The sequence below is a fragment of the Macaca nemestrina genome, chromosome 17 (genome assembly GCF_043159975.1).
Source record: "Macaca nemestrina isolate mMacNem1 chromosome 17, mMacNem.hap1, whole genome shotgun sequence".
NCBI lineage: Eukaryota > Metazoa > Chordata > Mammalia > Primates > Cercopithecidae > Macaca > Macaca nemestrina.
In genome coordinates, this window is record NC_092141.1 from 71,461,054 (window position 1) to 71,481,775 (window position 20,722).

The window sequence follows — 20,722 nt, forward strand, 5'->3', positions numbered from 1 at the left end:
CATTCTATGCTAAGTCCTTTTTTAAAAATCTATAATCTATGAGAATTGAAGGTATTTTTTTAAAGTAATGATTATTTTGAGGCATGGGGATGATTTCACAGCACCTTTCAAGTGCCTGAATTGTTGAGCCATTCCGGAGTTCCCAGCTCTGTGGTAGGTTTTCAGATTTTGAGGACTTGTAATTGATTTGTTTAGAAACAACTGCTTTCTGGGCTCTGAGGTGAAGACCTGGGAAAATGGATCAAATTCTAACCAAACATTCAGAGACCTTTTTTCCTCATGGTTGAATAGTATTCAATTGTCCATTATTCCTAAGTCAGCAACCTAGTTTTCTTATCAGTGAGCTATCAAATACACTCTACATTTTGAAAAGATAGTTGGAAAGGAAAGAACAACAAAGGGGGAAGTCCTACCAACCCAGCTTCTGGTCCATAAGCCCTGTTTCTCAAACTATGCCAAGTGGAAAGGCGACGGTAATTCACGAGTTCCTTCCGCGGTCTAGGGTAGCAGAACTGCATTGTATTCCACCCCCATTCCTACTGTTAACCAAGACCAGTTGGGTTTTTCCTCCCTGACTCCGCCGAGGTTGCATGCATGGAGGCCTCGCCGCCGCCGCTACCGTAGACGCCGGCCCAGGTGCGCTAGGTCGCCTCCCACCTACTAGCTGCCCTCGGGGGCAACCCCTCCCTCAGCGCCAAAGACATCAAGAGGATCCTGGGCAGCGTAGGCATCGAGGCGGACGACGACCAGCTCAACAAGGTTATCAGTGAGCTGAATGAAAAAAGCATTGAAGACGTCATTGCCCAGGATATTGGCAAGGTTGCCAGTGTACCTGCCGGTGGGGCTGTGGCTGTCTCTGCTGCCCCAGGCACTGCAGCTCCTGCTGCTGGTTCCACCCCTGCTGCAGCAGAGGAGAAGAGGAGGAGGAGGAGGAGGTGTCCAAAGAGTCAGACAATGACATGGGATTTGGTCTCTTTTATTAAATTCCTGCTCCCCTGCAAATAAAGCCTTTTTACACGTCTAAAAACAAAAACAAACCAAAAACAGTTGGTTCCCAAGAAGTGACAGGGCAGGGATGAGTCTCCCAAAAAGACACCCTGGGAAAAACTACTTACTACTAGGCAGGTATCTAAGATGTAAACAAGTAGGCAAATACATTTTATTCTTTGTCAATTATGACTTGAAATGCTCTACTGATTTCATAATTAAATAGCATCTTTAAATAACTTTTTCCAAATATTTCCAGAATGCTCATTATCTGTGTCACATGGCACCATTTGTATTATTTAAAGTGTGCAACTAGATGATTTGGTATATGTATACATTGTTAAATAATCACCACAATCTGTCTAAGTAACATATTCATCACTTCACATAGCTACTATTGTGTGTGTGTGTGTGTGTGTGTGTGTGTGTGTGTGTGTGTGTGTGTAGTGAGAACACTTAGGATCTAATCTCTTAGCAAGTTTCAGGTATACAGTACGGTATTATTACCTATAGTCACCATGTTGTTCATTAGATGTTCAGAATTTATTCATCTTCAAACTTTGTATCACTGACCGACATCTCCCCATATCTCCTTCCTCAACCACCATTCTACTCTCTGCTTCTATGAGTTTGACTATTTTAGATTGCACATATTAGTTAGATCATATAGCAGTCTTTCTGTATCTGGTTTATTTCACTTGGCATTTATTTTTACATAGGATCAGAATGACACTAATTGAAGAGGGAGCAGCGACAAGCAACTTTGCTTGGAAATCTGGGAACAATGAAGGGGTGTTTCCATATGGCCTTCCAACTTTATGCATACCTCTAACTTGAGTTTGCATCTATTACCATTCCTTGAGGCCCTAGACTTTTCAAACTCCAGGCTTTGAGCAGAAAAAGTTGCAAAAGAATATCAAGAATTAATCTGTAAACTGATTTCTTAATTGTATATTCTGAATTCCAGACAGAGTCACTGGCCACATGGCAGTTTCAGAAATTAAACCAAAATTTAAGCTGAATCCTCTAACAAAGGTACCCATCTCCCACAGTAAAAGGTAAGTAATGAATGTATTAAGGGTGATAAATGTATTATGATAAAGAATTATTAGTGCTACAGCTCTTTCAGAATTTTGTCTAGCAGGTTTTCCAATCTTTACCAGGAAGCCCCTTTAAAAAAGGAAATTATTAAGATTATTGGCCGGGTGCAGTGGCCCACACCTGTAATCCCAGCACTTTGGGAGGCCGAGGTGGGCGGATCACGAAATCAAGAGATCGAGACCATCCTGGTCAACATGGTGAAACCCTGTCTGTACTAAAAATACAAAAATTAGGTGTGGTGTCATGTGCCTGTGGTCCCAGCTACTCAAGAGGCTGAGGCAGGAGAATTGCTTGAACTTGGGGTACAGAGGTTGCAGTGAGCTGAGATCATGCCACTGCACTCTAGCCTGGTGACAGAGCGAGACTCCATCTCAGAAAAAAAAAATTATTAATATATTAAATACTCATAAAGATTATGATGAAACAATTAAAATACTCTTCAAATATTTATTATATGGTAAGTTTAGTTATAAAACAAAACATTGGAATTGAAGAGAAAGATTTTTTATGAAAAGAAAAAGATATACATCTTTTTTGATAGGAAGAGCAGAATTCTCCCTCCTGTCCTCCCAAAGAAGAAGCTGTTTTTATGTTAGTATACAAAATACTCTAGGGGGCTCAAGGAGTTATAAGTTATACCTTGAGATATTTTGAGTGCCAGTTTAAAGAAGAAAAAATTTAGAAGATCATAAAGAAGACTTAAACCCATAACCAAGTCAAAGTGTAGAAAAAGGGTCTATATTTCAAATATAGCTGGTAAACAAAAGCTGGTAAATCAGCCATGGTCTATATTTCAAATATAGCTGGTAAACAAAAGCTGGTAAATCAGCCATGATTGACCCTGGGCTAAAATTGGGAAGGGAGATTTGCCTGTGACATTAACAATAGCTTTTTCTCAGTCACCTAACAACAAATTTAAATAAGCAGCCACTAATGACCAAAACTGAGAGCCTGATCTATATTTTATCAGATCATAAGAAGAATATTTCTTTCCTCTTTCACAATTATCCATTTACTTTCTATTTTGAGTGTATCTTTTCTAGTGTCCTTGACTCTGCAAGCTATCTTTTGAGGTAGTGAGTTCCTTGTCACTGAAAGTAGTTAAGCAAAAACCAGACAACACTACATGTAAAGGGAATTCCTACATTAGATGAGAGGCTGGATTAGGTTCATTCCAAATGTAAGGTTCTTCAGTCATTTGAAACTTTGTAAAATAAAGTCTTTCTCCAATGTTTGATCCAAGGTAAGGTTTGAAATTGTGCCATGAGTGTCTTTTTAAAGACAGGTAATAAGAACTTTACATTGCCTGGCCAGGCATGGTGGCTCACATCTGTAATCCCAGCACTTTGAGAGGCTGAAGTGGGTGGATCACTTGAGCCCAGGAATTTGAGACCAGCCTCTACCAAAAAAAGATACGAAAATTAGCTGGGTGTGGTGGTGCACACCTGTAGTCCCAGCTACTCCAGGGGCTGAGGTGAGAGGATTGCTTGAGCCCAGGAGGCAGAGGATAGGGTGAGCTAAGATTGCACCACCGCATTTCAGCCTGGGCAATAGAGCAAGACCCTGTCTCAAAAGGAAAAAAAAAAGATCTTTACACTGCCTTGAATTCTGCTTTCTTCCTGCTTCTTGAGAACCTAGTATCTCCCTATCTACTGCATCTTTTACATCATGCAAAAGAAATTTGTTTATATTTAGAAATACAGATGGTCCCCAACTTAACAATGGTTCAACTTACCATTTTTTGACTTTATAGTGGTACAAAAGCAATACTCATCCAGTAGAAACTCAACTTCAAATACTCATACAACCATTCTGTTTTTCACTTTTAGTACAGGAGTCAATAAATTACATGAGGCATTCAACACTTTATTACAAAATAGGCTTTGTGCTGGATGATTTTGCCCACATGTAGGCTAATGTAAGTGTTCTGAGCACATTTAAGGTAGGCTCGGCTAAGCTATGTAGGTTAGGTGAATTAAATGCATTTTCAATTTACAATATTTTCAACTTATGATGGGTTTATAAGGATGTAACCCCATCGTGAATCAAGGAACATCAGTAAAATAAATATAAAATAACCTATCTGAGTAAGGACAAACCCGAGCTTCAGAAATTACAGGTTGGGCACAGTGGCACACACTTGCCATCCCAACACTTTGGGAAGTAGACGAGGGAGGAACACTTGAGCCCAGGAGTTCAAGACCAGCCTGAGCAACATAAGGAGATCTCTTCTCTACAAAAAATAAAAAATTAGCTGGGTATGGTGGCATGCACCTATGGTTCCAATTACGCGGGAGGCTGAGGTGGAAGGATTCTTGAGCCTGGGTGGTCAAGGCTGCAGTGAGCCACGATCACACCACTGCACTCCAGCCTGGACCACAGAGGGAGACTCTGTCTTGAAAAAATGAGAGAAAGAGAAGAAATGCAAGTAAGTAATAAAGAGGAAGCACCAGAAGAAGAATTCAATGTTAGTAAAAACTGAGAAAATAAGACAAGTTAGATAAAATTCCACTTTCAAAAGTTAAGAACAGTTCTGAGACTATTACCTCCTTTTCTCCCAGGCCCCTCTTTGAAAATGAGTTGAATCTAATAAATACTTTAGGGGATACTAAATTAATAAACCATAATAATTTTTTGTTTAACTACAATGTTTAGTATTTCTTCTAGTTTTACTTTTTTGAGACAGAGTCTCGCTCTGTCACCCAGGCTGGATTGCAGCAACGTGATCTCCACTCCCAAGTAGCTGGGACTACAGGCGCCCGCCACCATGCCTAGCTAATTTTTTTTTTTTTTAATTTTTAGTAGAGACGAGGTTTCACTGTGTTAGCCAGGATGGTCTTGATCTCCTGACCTCGTGATCCACCCGCCTCGGCCTCCCGAAGTGCTGGGATTATAGGCGTGGGCCACTGTGCCCGGCCTAGTTTTACTTTTTAAACTGCTTCTTATAAAGCCACAAAACTATGAGATTTCATATTTTTTAAACTTTTAGTTCTACAAGTATCAAAACTAAAGACACTTTAAATAAATTTATAAAATTGATTATAATTAAATGTTTGAGTTAAGTCACATTTACTTAAATGTAATTAAATTTTACTTATCATATTATAAGCAAACCCAGTTTTATATGATGTATTTTTGTGTTCTTAAACTAATAAATTACTTCAGATCTGTACAAAGTATCTTGAAAGTATTAATATGTTCCTGCCTTTCCCAGATTTTACTTTCCTGAATAAAGGAAAGGTCACCCAGGGTTTCAGATTTTCAGAAGCGTTCTCTATCTTTGTTTCTCTCTCTTACACACACATACATATGCTGTTAAAAATGCAATTTGACAATTGTAAAATAGTTGTAAAAGTTTTTTAAAAAAGAAAGTTGTAAAATAGTCATAGATGCAAAGGTTTCTCTGTAAGGGTATTCACCACAACAATGTTTATACTTTTTTAAAATTTGAAACTCAAGGCTGAGAGTTGGAGCCAGAAAAAAAAGAAAATTGAAACAACTTCTATTTCTAACAACAGGAATAGTGTAAAGCATTATGGCCTTGATTTTTGGAGTCAGACAAATCTAGGTTTGAATCTAAGGTCTTCCGTTTACTATCTGTATAGCCTGAGACAAATAATTTAATTACTCTGAGCTTCTGTTTCCTATTGTATAAAATGGGGGAAATCATAACTGGTTTTTTGATTGTTTGTTTTTGAGATAGGATCTCACTGTCACCCAGGCTGAAGCAAAGTGGTACAATCTTGACTCACTGCTGCCTTGACCTCCCAAGCATAAGCATTCCTCCCACCTCAGCCTCCTGAGTGGCTAAGACTACAGGCCCTTGCCAGCACATCTGGCTAATTTTTTTTGGTTTTTGTAGAGACAGGGTGTTGCTATGTTGCCCAAGCTGGTCTTGAGCTCCTGGGCTCAAGCGATTCTCTTGCCTTGACCTCCCAAAGGGCTAGGATTATAGCCACCATGGCGGGCCTGAAATTATAATTTTTTAAGGGAGGGGTGTTGGGCATCCCTGGCCTGAAATTACAATTTTTTAAGGGAGGGGTGATGGGCAAGTTTAGGGTAGAGGTGGATCTCAGTGGCCAACATTTTCTCACTGTTCATCCTATAGCTATTGACTATCCTAAATAGAAGATCCCTTAGGATAGTAGACTGGATACATTGAGATGCTACAGTCATTCCAGTAGCAGAAACTGATGAATAGGACTAATGTCTGCTGGTTTCACATATGTAGTAAATCTAAATATTTTCATATCTTTCCTCAGGGATAGAGACTTACCAGGATCTCTTCAATGCCAATTACAACACAAAGAAAAGAAGCTAAGTGCTTCACAAATGGCAGGTAATGAGAATCATCCTCAAAATTGAAGCATAGATAACAGCTCCTTAATATGTCTGATCCTTTCTTCTCTAAGAAAGATCTGAGATTTCACAGGTTGTCTACACCACCATCATTTGAGAGAAAGGGAAAAAAAACTTATGTTTTTGTGAGACAGGAGGGAAATTGCTTTTAAATGGACATCTCCCTAGAATTTAGTCAGTGCTGGTCAAATAATTGTATTCAAAGAAGAACTTGTGGGTGTGGAAAAGAACAAATGCAAAAATAACAAAAATAACAAAAGAACAAGTATAAATCAAGTAATAAAGAATACAAACACAGCTACAGTCCTAGGATTTCTCAAAGAAAAAAATATAATGATAAAATGAGCTACACTGGTTAAAGTTTATTCATCCAAACAACAAATATTTATTTAATGCCAAAAATGTACTAGGCGTGGGAAACATAACAAAACAAGTTAGACATGGTAGGACCTGATAGGAAGTCTAACAGGGAAGACAGTCTGTTAAACCATGAACTTGCTGGGCACAGTGGCTCACACCTGTAATCCCAGCACTTTGGAAGCCTGAGGCAGGCCAGGCCGATCACCTGAGGTCAGGAGTTCAAGACCAGCTTGGCCAATATGGTGAAACCCTGTCTCTACTAAAAATACAAAACTTAGCTGGGCGTGGTGGTGGACACCTGTAATCCCAGCTATTTGGGAGGCTGAGGCAGGGAGAATTGCTTGAACCTGGGAAGTGGAGGTTGCAGTGAGCAGAGATCACACCACTGCACTCAAGCCTGGCCGACAAAGCGAGACTCCATCTCAGAAAAAAAGCCACGAACTTGCTGAATAAATCATTTAAATTACAATATAACAAAAGTTATGATAGGAAAAGTATAGAGTGTTATAGGAGCTTAAAGGAAAGCTTCCTAAATTTAGTCTTGTGAGGGAAGAAGGGGAGTCCCAGAGAAGGCTGAATGGCGACTAGGAGTAAATCAGGCAAATAGTGCTGAGAGGAGTGTTCTAGGCAAAAAGAACAGAATCTACAAAGGCCAGAGAAAAGGGAAAACATCATGCACTAGAAAAATTCAAAGAAGTCAAGTGTGGCTATGTTTGGTTGCGTCTGGTTTCTGGAGAGGCTGATGCTTTACTCCACTAAATTTAGAACCAATTTAGAAATTGACCCAGGAGACAGAAATGAATCAAAGAATCAATCGACTTTGACCAGCCCTGAGAGGGGCAGTCCCTCCAGGGCCAGCAAGGCCCCAGATAACAAAACATCAAATATGGAAACTAGAAAATGTGTTCCTTACAGTGCTTAATCCTCACAGCTTTCCTATGAGAGGTTAATTTGTTCATTCTATAAATATTTATTGAATACTTCAAGATCCCTAGCATCTCCCATCCTCACTGTCAATAGGTCTCCTTTCTTTCATGAAGAAAACTGAAGCAATCAGAGTAGAATGTCCATAGACTCTCACTTCCATGTCTGCCTCCTTACCAGCATCTGTATCCATATACTCTGTCTTCCAACAACTTTTTCTATTTGAGCAGTAAAAATTAATAATACAGAATTGATTATAACCCAAAGTATAAAATAAACATCCATGAATCCACACTGATAGAAATAAATGACTAATTTTTTTCTTTTTTTTGAGATGGAGTCTCGCTCTGTCACCCAGACCGGAGTGCAGTGGCGCGATCTTGGCTCACTGCAAGCTCTACCTCCCGGTTCACACCATTCTCCTGCCTCAGCCTCCCGAGTAGCTGGGACTACAGGTGCCCGCCACCACACCCGGCTAATTTTTCGTATTTTTTAGTAGAGATGGGGTTTCACCGTGATAGCCAGGATGGTCTTGATCTCCTGACCTGGTGATCCGCCCGCCTTGGCCTCCCAAAGTGCTGGGATTACAGGCAGGAGCCACCGCTCCCAGCCATAAATGACTAAATTTTTAATAGGAAGAAGAGACAAATGGCAGAGGTAGCAATAGCTGGAGGGGGAAATGGGGTCACAATGTACTTTTTAAGGGAGAAATAGCAAAAGTTTATACAACAATAGGATTGATATAATAGAAAATGAAAAAATGATATTTCCCTTACCTAAGGGGGGACCCTTTCTTAGGTAAATTCTTTGAATATGAGAGAGGGGATGAGTTCCAATCCACAAGGGAGGGATTGGCTCTGGATAAGAGCATACAGTTCATTTGCAGCGCAGAGAGAAAGGAAGGTCATGCAGGTACAGGTGCTAGTCAGGAAACAGACACAAAGGTGGGAGTGTGTAGGAATTCCATTTCTCTTCTTCTTTCTAATCATCCACCCAGAATTACTTTTTCTTTTTTCCATGGTATGTATCACCTTCTAAAATGGCATCTAATTTATCTATTTATTACATTTATATGAAGGCACAGGTCTTTGTCTATGTAGTGCGCTAATATATCCTAAGCACTTGGAGCAATGCCTGGTCCATGGAAAGCATGCAATCAATATTTGTTGACTGCCTACTAACATGCAAGAGATAATGGGAAAAACAGAAACAAGTCAGAGATAGTTTGGTTCCAGCCCTAGAGAAGCCTACCTTTTATCAAGGAGAAAGATATTACCTTTTTACATTACACACTTACAGAGCAGGTATCATTATCTCTGTAGGAGATTAATCATTCTTATACATAGAGATGCTGAGACTTGAACATGATATGAAGTAAGTTTTATTTTGGTGTCATTTGGAATATATTTTGTTCCCGGTTTATTTCCTCATTCACTAATTTCAGAAAATACTTATCTAATTTTGGCTCCAGTTAGTGCCTTGACTATTTCTTTGAAAAACTTTGGATCCATATAAAACACACACACATATATATAATTTGGGTCCAATTTGACAAATTAGTTTTCTATTGCTGCTGTAACAAATTGCCACACACATAACAGCTTAAAACAACACAAATTTATTATCTCACAGTTCTATAAGTCAGAAGTGCAGGTGGGCACAGCTGGTTTCTTTTCTCTGTGTCTTATAGGACTGAAATTAAGGTGTTGGCCAGCCTGGCCTCTTATTTAGGGGCTCTGGAGGAGAATCTGCTTCCAGTCTCATTCAGATTTTTGGCAGAATTCTGTTCTTTTCTCTTGTAGGGCTGACATTCCAGTTTCCCTGCTGTTTATCAGCCAGGAGCTTCTCAGCCTCTTTAGCAGGCAGAGAAGTTCCTGGCTGATAAACCAGCAATGGTGGGTGAGGTCTTTCTCATGCTCTAAATCTCTCTGATTTCTGCCACATCTCTCTGGCTTCTAGCTATATAAGGGATCATGTAATTAGATCAAGCCCAGAAGAATCTATCTTAATTATATGTACAAAGTCCCTTTTGCCATGTAAGATAGCATATTCACAGGTTAAGGGATTACAGTGTGGATATCTTTGGAAGGCCATCTTACTTACCAACACTTGGTTTTGCAACAGTTAGTTCATTCCAGTTCAAGTTCCATGGAAGGATACTGTATAAGAAATGTCTATTAAGCACTCATTTTTTTCACAATCCTTTTTTTAGAACATGATCTCCAGTCAACTATATTGTCTGTACTAGTCCTATTAGTGTATATACTTCTTCTTGAATAACTGTCCTGAATAACTTAATCCTATTTCCCCAGCTTTCCAAGATGCCTACAACTTCTTCAACAAGGACAAAACTGGCTGTATTGATTTCCATGGACTGATGTGCACTGTAGCTAAGCTGGGAATGAATCTAACCAAGCATGATGTCTATAATGAATTGAAATGTGCTGATATTGATCGTGAGTCATTTGGCTTCTCATTGCTTTTCCCATAAAAGATTTTTGTGAATATATAGTTTTCTTTTAATGACTGTATAAACATGAGAAACAAACCTTATTTACTTGCCCCCATATATATATATATATTTGTATATTTGCATATTTGTATATGTTTGTAGACTATATATTTGAATACTATATACAAATATGCATATATGTATATATCCATATATCTATGTATACACACACATATGTATCCTTAAAGAGACACACACATATGTGTGTGTGTCTGTGTGTGTATGGTATATGTCCCTTTAAGGAGATCAGTGAGGTATGTGTACAAGTTGTGAAATCAAATTAATCCTAGAAAATGGACTATTTGAAAAATGCTGTGTAGAAGCCAAGAGTGATTGTCTGATTTCAATATCAAATTCAGGTTACCTGTCCTGATGTACATGGAAGCTGTACATGGAGGGTGCCCTGAAATAACAGATACAAAAGCAGTAACAATGTTAATAATGACTCATTACCAAGAGAATTCAAGCCTTTTGTTTCTGTTTGAATCAAAATAGAACAAATATTTCTTTTTCCATCAAGTCCTACCTACATTGAATTTTAAATGCCCTAGCACTTTTGTTGGTATTTTTAAAGCATACAGGTAATGCTTTTAGTGAATATACTGACCAAATTATTAGTAGCCCAAACTGATATGCTGTGTGAAAAATATATTCAGCATATTATCTCCTCTCACCTCTCTCCACCCAACTGTCAGTGCCCCATTCAATCAACATCAGTTCCACCTGTCATTCAATGTCACTTAAGGTGTCACTTGCTTCTACTAACAGTGTCAAATTTTTCTATTATTTCATGGAAACACACACATACCCCTATAATAATATTCATCATCCTTCAGTTTTAGAGGAAATGGAATACAGCTTGGGGATGTTAAAAGTAGGAATAATAGGGGCGGTTATAGCATGGGAAGACAGGGCAGATTCCTTGCAAACATGGCCAGGCTCTGAGAAAAGAGCAGGCGGACAGACTGCAATGGCTGGGTGCTCCTGGCTGGATGTTTACAACCTCTGTTGCTTCTATGGGCTGTGGAGGACTCACGTAATGGTGCTAAGACCACTTCAAGAAGACCAGGGCTCACCTGAGCATATTTCCAATGCTCTTTCTTTGCTCAATTCAAATGCTCTTTTTTTAATATTAAATCATCCAGAGTGTTTTAATTTTTACATTTAATATATACTCTGATAATTAAAATACATCTTATCATTGTCCTGAGTCTCAGATTTTTGTTGCAGGAGATGGGAAGGTGAACTTCTCAGACTTTATCAAGGTGCTAACAGATAAGAATCTCTTCCTCAAGGCAGTGGGTGAGTAGAGACGTTATGAACAGAAGGCAGTTGGGCAGCTACAACTCACTGCACAGTAAACATCATTCACAGGCTTCCAGTTGGGAGACAGGTCAGAAAGGTGTAGTCTGGGATGTGAGTTACTTTTGAACTGCTTCTCCAGAACAGTATTTGCTAAACAAATTGGTATAGTGTTAACTACATCAGGCAGGCACTTGCACTGTCCAGATGCCTCCTGCAGGAGACACTGCCCTTTGGTCTCCAGTGAGAACACTGAGTGAGTGACTGGTGTAGAAAAATTTGGCTGCCTTCTACAATGTCTGAATCCTTTTTTTTTTTTTTTTTTTTTTTTTTTTTTTTTTGAGACGGAGTCTTGCTCTGTCGTCCAGGCTGGAGTGCAGTGGTGCGATCTCGGTGCACTGCAAGCTCTGCCTCCCGGGTTCATGCCATTCTCCTGCCTCAGCCTCCCAGTAGCTGGCACTACAGGTGCCCGCCACCACACTCGGCTAATTTTTTGTATTTTTAGTAGAGATGGGGTTTCACAGCATTAGCCAGGATGGTCTCGATCTCCTGACCTCGTGATCCACCCACCTCGGCCTCCCAAAGTGCTGGGATTACAGGCGTGAGTCACTGCGCCTGGCCTATAATGTCTGAATTATTTACCAAGTGTATGCACTACTTTGAGAGGCATTGCTTTTATTTTTAAAAAAATTTTTTTTTCATAAAAAGAAAAATGCACTCTCTCATGTAAATCTAGAGTGTCGATAATTTACTGTTCTTGAAAAAATAGCTTCCTCACACTGATGAAGCCTCTACCCTCAGTGCTAGGGCTGGAGAGTCTGCTGCAGGTTAGAAAGCATTAGTTAAGGTGTCACATGCTTCCACTAAGTAATAGAAAATAATTTTTCTGTTATTTCTCCCCCAAGGTTATAAATGATGTGTAGGTGTCGTTGAAATATTGTCATTAATCCCCTCATGGTTTGTTTATAAGTTTAACAGGCTGCCTTGGAAAAGCTAATCATTATTCATGTTTTCTAGGATAAACATTCCAAATTCCAAATACTGTATACAGTTTTGAAAATATATTCATTCATAAGCTATGAACTGTTCTTAGGATAAAGAGAAGTTATTTCTTACAAGTAGTACTATAGTAATGGGAGTTTGCCTAGAACCAGGAAATAATCATTAACACAAAATTCATGTTTGTGTTAAAAATATTACTACATTTGCTTAGACGTTATTGAACTAAAAGTATTTTTTAACATTCCATTTTATTCTGTCTGCTCAGTAACCAAAATGGCCTTTCTACCAAACAGAACAGACTTTTAATGTTTTACTGTACCTCTAGTTCCTGACTTGATATTATTATTATAAATAATCAGTAAAGACGTGGTCGATTTCTAATTTCAGAAGGTATTTAAAAATCTATCTTTTGTTTTCCCTCCATAGTTCCAGAAAAGGAGACCTGTTTAGATTTAGCTGGCAACCCCGGAATCCTATTGTTTGAAATCCTATCAAAGCTTCTAGAGACTTCAGCCCTACCCAAAAAGTCTATACTAGAAATAGTAAGGTAAGTGAGAAGGAAAGGAGCAAAAATAGCCTTCTCAGAAGCATTATGAAGATATTAACATGGCAGTCACCTCTCACTAACATCCAACTCCACAGGGTCTGGTCCAAAACTAAGGAGAAGAAGGTATCTGGGCAAATGCCCTTGTGCTACATCGTGAGACCTTATTCCCTCATCTCCACAATCCTGCCCAGTTCTAAAACTGCAAGGCTGACCTCAAACCACCTCAGGGCCCCACTGAGGACCTAAGACAACCAAGAAATTTTAGCCTCCTCTATCTCAGGCCAAAGAATCCCAGCAGAACAAGACTTTTCCAGGAATAATTTTGGGTGGGCTTAGAAATCTAGTTTGGAATATAAGATGCTCTTGTTCATGCTGAAACTACCAGGGGATCTTGAGATGAGGTACAGCAAATTCATACCTCTGAAAGTAGCCTTTGGACTAGAGCAGAGCCAGAATTAGACTTGAGACTAAAGGATGAGGAAACATTCTCATCCTTTAAACCTTTAATTCTTACCCTTTAAATAAATAACACACACCAACTGTGTTATTTATTCCAGCAAGTAGTGCTGAAAGTAAATCACTTCAATCTATTTTTATCATTGTCTTATAGAAATTAAACAAATGTTGCTATTATCAGTCTTTTTCAACTCATACTCCTTCAAAGCATTCCAGTCTCCACCTAGAGAGACTTAAAAGTATAGAATACCACCAACAATGTAAAAATCTCCTTCTGCCCCTCAATAGGTAGTCTCTTTATACTCTCCTATCTCTCTGTCAGATGTAGAATAGAGGATGCACAAAATTCTACTTTTCATTCCAACTCAAAGACACTTAGTAAAGCCTAATGTTAGTACACAAATTCGATACTTGGTTTAACTTCTCGATCTCAGTTTCCTCATCTATAAAAAGGGAATGATAATACCTACCTTATAGGACAATTGTGGGACTGATGTGTGACAATACATGTGAAGTGCTTAGCATATTGTAAGAGCTCAATAAATGTTAGCTATTATTATTGTGTGGAAGTAACTAGACTAAGCACACACATATTATCTTGAAAATTGAAGCTTCAGCTGGGCGGTGACTCACGCCTGTAATCCCAGCACTTTGGGAGGCTGAGGCAGGCGAATCACAAGGTCCGGAGTTTGAGACCAGCCTGGCCAACATGATGAAACCCTGTCTCTACTAAAAATACAAAAATTAGCCGGGCGTAGTGGTGGGCACCTGTAATCTCAGCTACTCGGGAGACCAAGGCAGGAAAATAGCTCGAACCTGGGATGCGGAGGTTGCAGTGAGCCGAGATCACTCCAATGCACTCCAGCCTGGGCAACAGAGTGAGACTCTATCTCAAAAAAAAAGAAAAAAGAAAAAAAAAGAAAATTGAAGCTTCATTTAAAAAAAATTATAGCCAAGCACCATGGCGCGTACCTGTAATCTCAGCCACTCAGGGGGTGGAGATGGGAGGATGACTTAAGACCAGAAGCTCCATACTAGCCTGGGCAACATAGCAAGACCCCCAACTCTACAAAATTTAAAAAATTAACTAGGTATGGTGGCGAATACCTGTAGTCCAAGCTATTGAAGAAGTTCATTTGAGCCCAGGAATTTGAGGTCACAGTGAGCTATGATTGTGCCACTGCACTCCAACCTGGGCAACAGAGTGAGACCTTCCTCTAAAAAAAAATAAAAATAAATTTTTTTAAAAAGAATATACATATTATCTAATTTAATCCTCACCTCCCTAATGAGTATATACTATGATCACTCCCACTTTACAGATGAAAAAGCTGCAGCACAGGTCAGTTAAATAACTTGCCCAAGAGGGAGTTGTACCTATATTTTAGCACAGTCTGATTCCAGAACTCATGCTCTTATTTATCTCCCTATACTGCCTCTCACACCCAGTAAGTGCTTAGGAAATGTTAGCTGATGTTGGCGTTTTCACTGTTATTGTGGCGTGGCTATTACTTATCTGGTTATCTTATCTGGTTATTATTTATCTGGTCATCTTGCTATTGCCTGATAACTAAGGAGATTAAAAATGTTTAAGACATAGTATTTAACGTATAAATGGAGACATTTTGAGAGGCTAAGGTGCATGGATCACTTGAGCCCATGAGTTTGAGACCAGCCTGGGCAACCTGGTGAAACCCCGTGTCTACAAAAAGTAGCTCTTTCTTTTTTTTTTTTTTTTAATTAGCTCTTTCACTCAGGCCTGTGGTGACAACAGGATGGGCAAGTATCATGGACTTCATGCTGCTAGGAAGCCCTATAGTCACTGACGAGACCAGAAGTGGCATGATAAACAGTACAAGAAAGCCCATTTGGGCACAGCCCTGAAGGCCAGCCCTTTTGAGGGTTGCATGAGAGGTGCTTCTCATGCAAAAGGAATTGTGCTGGAAAAAGTAGAGGTTGAAGCCAAACAGCCAAATTCTGCCATCAGGAAGTGTGCCAGCATCCAGCTGATCAAGAATAGCGAGAAAATCACAGCCTTTGTACCCAATGGTGGTTGCTTGAACTTTATTGAGAAAAACGGTAAAGTTCTTGTTGCTGGATTTGGTTAAAAAGGTCATGCTGGGCTGGGCACAGTGGCTCACGCTTGTAATCCCAGCACTTTGGGAGGCCAAGGCAGGTGGATCATGAGGTCAGGAGTTCAAGACCAGCCTGGCCAACATGGTGAAACCCCATCTCTACTAAAAATTTTTAAAAATTAGCTAGGCATGGTGGCAGGCGCCTGTAATCCCAGCTACTCAGGAGGCTGAGGCAGGAGAATCGCTTGAACCTGGGAGGCAGAGGTTGCGTTGAGCCGAGATCATGCCACTACACTTCAGCCTGGGCAATGAGAGCAAGACTCCATCTCAAAAAAAAAAAAAAAAAAAAGATGATATTCCTGGAGTCTGCTTTAAGGTTGTCAAAGTACCCAATGTCTCTCTTTTGGCCCTATACAGAGGCACAAAGGAAAGACCAAGATCATAAACTTGAATGGTGAAAACACTGTAGTGATGGGCTAGGTGTGGTGGCTCACGTCTGTAATTCCAGCACTTTGGGAGGCCAAGGCAGGTGGATTGCTTGAGGCCAGGAGTTCAAGACCAGCCTGGGCAACATGGTGAAACCCCGTCTCTACTGAAAATAAAAAAATTTGCTGGGTGTGGTACTGTGCGCTTATAATCCCAGCTACTCAGGAGGCCAAGGCACAAGCATCGCTTGAATCTGGGAGGTAGAGGTTGCAGTGAGTCGAGATCGCACCACTGCACTCCAGCCTGGATGACAGAGTGAGACTTAGTCTCAAAAATAAAGGGAAAAAAACCGTAGCGGTAAATTTTTGTATGCAAAAAACAACAAAAAATTAGCCACCATGGTGGCACACACCTGTTGTCTCAGCTACTTAAAGGGCTAAAGCAGGAGGATTGCTTGAGCCTGGGGGTCAAGGCTACAGTGAGCCATGTTCACCCCACTGCACTCCAGCCTGGGTGACAAAATGAGACCCTGTCTCAAAAGAAAGAAAGAAAGAAAATAATAATTATATGTGTATACACACACACACAGACACACACATATATGGAGAGAAAAGTCAGAAATATGTGGATATTTAAATAAATATACAGAAGTAAATTAATTCAAAATATGTTAAATAAATGTCAAATAACTGGCAAAGATAATTCATTTAATTTCCTGAGAAAGCAAGTCTTGATTTGGTTAATGGTAGAATTTGATAGGTATTCACATAGTTGATACCATTTATTGAACATATATTAAATACAAAGCTCTGAGCAAGCACTTTACATACATTAATTTTTCCCTGGCTAATAACTGGTCTCCCTGCTTGCACCTTTGACTGCTGCTCCCCTGCTCTGCCTGCTGAACAGCCTACTCACAACACTCCCTGTGCCTAGCTGACTCCTTGACTCCTACAGCACCAAATGAGTCTTCCAAACACTGCAGATCATATCACTCCTCCACTCAAAACCTTCAAAACCCTCCTATTTCCCTCAGAGTAAAAGCCAAAGTCTTTTTTTCTTTTTTGAGACAGGGTCTTGCAGTGGCACCATGATGGTTCACTGAAGCCTCAACCTCCCAGGTTTAAGTGATCCTCCCATCTCAGCCTCCCAAATAGCTGGGATTACAGGTGTGCACCATCACACCTGGCTAATTTTTCTATTTTTTGTGGAGATAGGTGTTCACTATGTTGCCCAGGCTGGTCTCAAACTCCTGGGTTCAAGAGATCTGCTCACCTCAGCCTCCCAAAGTGCTAGGATTATAGGAGTGAGTCACCGCCTGGCCCCAAGCCAAAGCCTTTACAATGACATATTGGCCCTCTATGTGCACTGCATTCCCCTTTGACCTCTTTGACTTTGTCTCTGTTACTCTGCTCTAGCCATGCTGGCCTCCTTACTCTTCCTCATATACATCAAACACGCTCCCACCTCAAGGCCTTTGTTGCACTTGCTTTTCCCTCTATCTGGATACTTTTCCTCTGGGTAGACCATGACTCACTCAACTCACTCTCACTACCTTTGGGTCTTTGTTCAAATGTCATCTCAGCAAAGCCTTCTCTAACCACCCTGTTTAAAACTGCAACCCTCCTACCACTCCCTGTCCCCACTTCTCTGCTTTATTTTTCTTCATACTATTTATCACCTTTTAATATGCAATACAATTTACTTAATCATTTTATTAACTGTACTCTCATGCTATAATGTAAGTTCCTTGAGAACAGGAATTATTTTTTGTGTATTTTATTCACTGCTATCTTCTCAGTGTCTATTATAGGAAAATGCTTGATATACACCAAGAGCTCAGTAATTATTTGCTGAATGACCTCCATTTAATAGCCTAATCAAACCAGTGAGGTAGGTCCTGATACCTCCGTTTGCATACAGGCAAGGAGAAAGAGGCACAGAGAAGATCTCACTGGGATCTCCAGCCCAGATCTTCCCTCTAGGGTTTCCATCTGCCTACTGGGCATCTCCATTTGTAAGCCCCACAGCCACTTCAAACCAAAAAGGTAAAAACTTAATTTATCTATTTGTCCATACATACTTCTTTTTTTTCTTATTTTTTTAAATTATACTTTAAGTTCTAGGGTACATGTGCACAACGTGCAGGTTTGTTACATATGTATACGTGTGCCATGTTGGTGTGCTGCACCCATTAACTCATCATTTACATTAGGTATATCTCCTAATGCTATCCCTCCCCCTTCCCCCCACCCCACAACAGGCCCCAGTGTGTGATGTTCCCCACCCTGTGTCCAAGTCTTCCCATTGTTCAATTCCCACCGATGAGTGAGAACATGCAGTGTTTGGTTTTCTGTCCTTGCGATAGTTTGCTCAGAATGATGGTTTCCAGCTTCATCCATGTCCCTACAAAGGACATGAACTCATCCTTTTTTATGGCTGCATAGTATTCCATGGTTTATATGTGCCACATTTTCTTAATCCAGTCTATCATTGATGGACATTTGGGTTGGTTCCAAGTCTTGGCTATTGTGAATAGTGCCACAATAAACATACTTGTGCATGTGTCTTTATAGCAGCATGATTTATAATCCCTTGGGTATATACACAGTAATGGGATGTCTGGGTCAAATGGTATTTCTAGTTCTAGATCCTTGAGGAATTGCCACACTGTCTTCCACAATGGTTGAACTGGTTTACAGTCCCACCAACAGTGTAAAAGTGTTCCTATTTCTCCACATCCTCTCCAGCACCTGTTGTTTCCTGACTTTTTAATGATCGCCATTCTAACTGGCATGAAATGGTATCTCATTGTGGTTTTCATTTGCATTTCTCTGATGACCAGTGATGATGAGCATTTTTTCATGTGTCTATTGGCTGCATAAATGTCTTCTTTTGAGAAGTGTCTGTTCATATCCTTCATCCACTTTTTGATGGGGTTGTTTGATTTCTTTCTTGTAAATTTGTTTCTTTGTAGATTCTGGATATTAGCCCTTTGTCAGATGGGTAGATTGCAAAAATGTTCTCCCATTCTGTAGGAGGCCTGTTCACTCCGTTGGTAGTTTCTTTTACTGTGCACAAGCTCTTTAGTTTAATTATATCCCATTTCTCAATTTTGGCTTTTGTTGCCGTTGCTTTTGGTGTTTTAGACATGGAGTCCTTGCCCATGCCTATGTCCTGAATGGTATTGCCTAGGTTTTCTTCAAGGGTTTTTATGGTTTTAGGTCTGACATTTAAGTCTTTAATCCATCTTGAATTAATTTTTGTATAAGGTGTAAGGAAGGAATCCAGTTTCAGCTTTCTATATATGTCTAGCCAGTTTTCCCAGCACCATTTATTAAATAGGGAATCCTTTACCCATTTCTTATTTTTGTCAGGTTTGTCAAAGATCAGATGGTTGTAGATGTGTGGTATTATTTCTGAGAGCTCTGTTCTGTTCCATTGGTCTATATCTCTGTTTTGGTACCAGTGCCGTGCTGTTTTGGTTACTGTAGCCTTGTAGTGTAGTTTGAAGTCAGGTAGCATGATGCCTCCAGCTTTGTTCTTTTGGTTTAGGATTGTCTTGGCAATGTGGGCTTTTTTTTGGTTCTATACTTTGAAGTAGTTTTTTCCAATTCTGTGAAGAAAGTCATTGGTAGCTTGATGGGGATGGCATTGAATCTATAAATTACCTTGGGCAGTATGGCCATTTTCATGATATTGATTCTTCCTTTCCAGGAGCATGGAATGTTCTTCCATTTGTTTGTGTCTTCTTTTATTTCGTTTAGCAGTGGTTTGTAATTCTCCTTCAAGAGGTCCTTCACATCCCTTGTAAGTTGGATTCCTAGGTATTTTATTCTCTTTGAAGCAATCGTGAATGAGAGTTCAGTCATGATTTGGCTCTCTGTTTGTCTGTTATTGGTGTATAGGAATGCTTGTGATTTTTGCACATTAATTTTGTATCCTGAGACTTTGCTGAAGTTGCTTATCAGCTTAAGGAGATTTTGGGCTGCGATGATGGGGTTTTCTAAATATACAATCATGTCATCTGCAAACAGGGACAATTTGACATCCTTTTTTCCTAATTGAATACCCTTTATTTCTTTCTCCTGCCTAATTGCCCTGGCCAGAACTTCCAACACTATGTTGAATAGGAATGGTGAGAGAGGGCATCCCTGTCTTGTGCTAGTTTTCAAAGGGAATGCTTCCAGTTTTTACTCATTCGGTATGATATTGGCTGTGGGTTTATCATAAATAGCTCTTATTATTTTGAGATACGTCCCATCAATACCTAATTTCTTGAGAGTTTTTACCATGAAGGGCAGTTGAATTTTGTCAAAGGCCTTTTCTGCATCTGTTGAGATAATCATGTGGTTTTTATCTTTGGTTCTGTTTATATGATGGATTACATTTATTGATTTGCGTATGTTGAACCAGCCTTGCATCCCAGGGATGAAGCCCACTTGATCATGGTGGATAAGCTTTTTGATGTGCTGCTGGATTCGGTTTGCCAGTATTTTATTGAGGATTTTTGCATCGATATTCATCAGGGATATTGGTCTAAAATTCTCTTTTTTTGTTATGTCTCTGCCAGGCTTTGGTATCAGGATGATGCTGGCCTCATAAAATGAGTGAGGAAGGATTCCCTCTTTTTCTGTTGGTTGGAATAGTTTCAGAAGGAATGGTACCAGT

The 20,722-nt window shown here is 39.8% G+C and overlaps 1 protein-coding gene, 1 non-coding gene and 2 pseudogenes across 13 annotated transcripts in view; all 4 read left to right on the forward strand.

Annotated features, from left to right (window-relative positions):
- Positions 1-20,722, forward strand: part of LOC105483060 (EF-hand calcium binding domain 3) — a 575,939-nt gene that overhangs the window by 535,201 nt on the left and 20,016 nt on the right. For 11 of the 12 annotated variants that reach the window (XM_071083376.1, XM_071083377.1, XM_071083380.1 and 8 more), the window contains 5 exons: positions 1,955-2,045; positions 6,351-6,427; positions 10,044-10,187; positions 11,474-11,545; positions 12,974-13,094. In XM_071083376.1, coding sequence (XP_070939477.1) covers positions 1,955-2,045; positions 6,351-6,427; positions 10,044-10,187; positions 11,474-11,545; positions 12,974-13,094 — 505 coding nt within the window. Of the gene's footprint in view, positions 1-3; positions 154-1,954; positions 2,046-6,350; positions 6,428-10,043; positions 10,188-11,473; positions 11,546-12,973; positions 13,095-20,722 lie in introns of those variants that run through there. The other variant, XM_011743642.3, reaches the window with a different exon arrangement.
- On the forward strand, positions 453-1,228 carry LOC112426933 (large ribosomal subunit protein P2 pseudogene; annotated as a pseudogene).
- Positions 2,097-2,159, forward strand: LOC112426940 (U7 small nuclear RNA). The gene has a single exon (XR_003018329.1). It is a non-coding gene; the product is annotated as a U7 small nuclear RNA (small nuclear RNA).
- LOC112426928 (small ribosomal subunit protein uS12-like) lies at positions 15,262-16,070 on the forward strand (annotated as a pseudogene).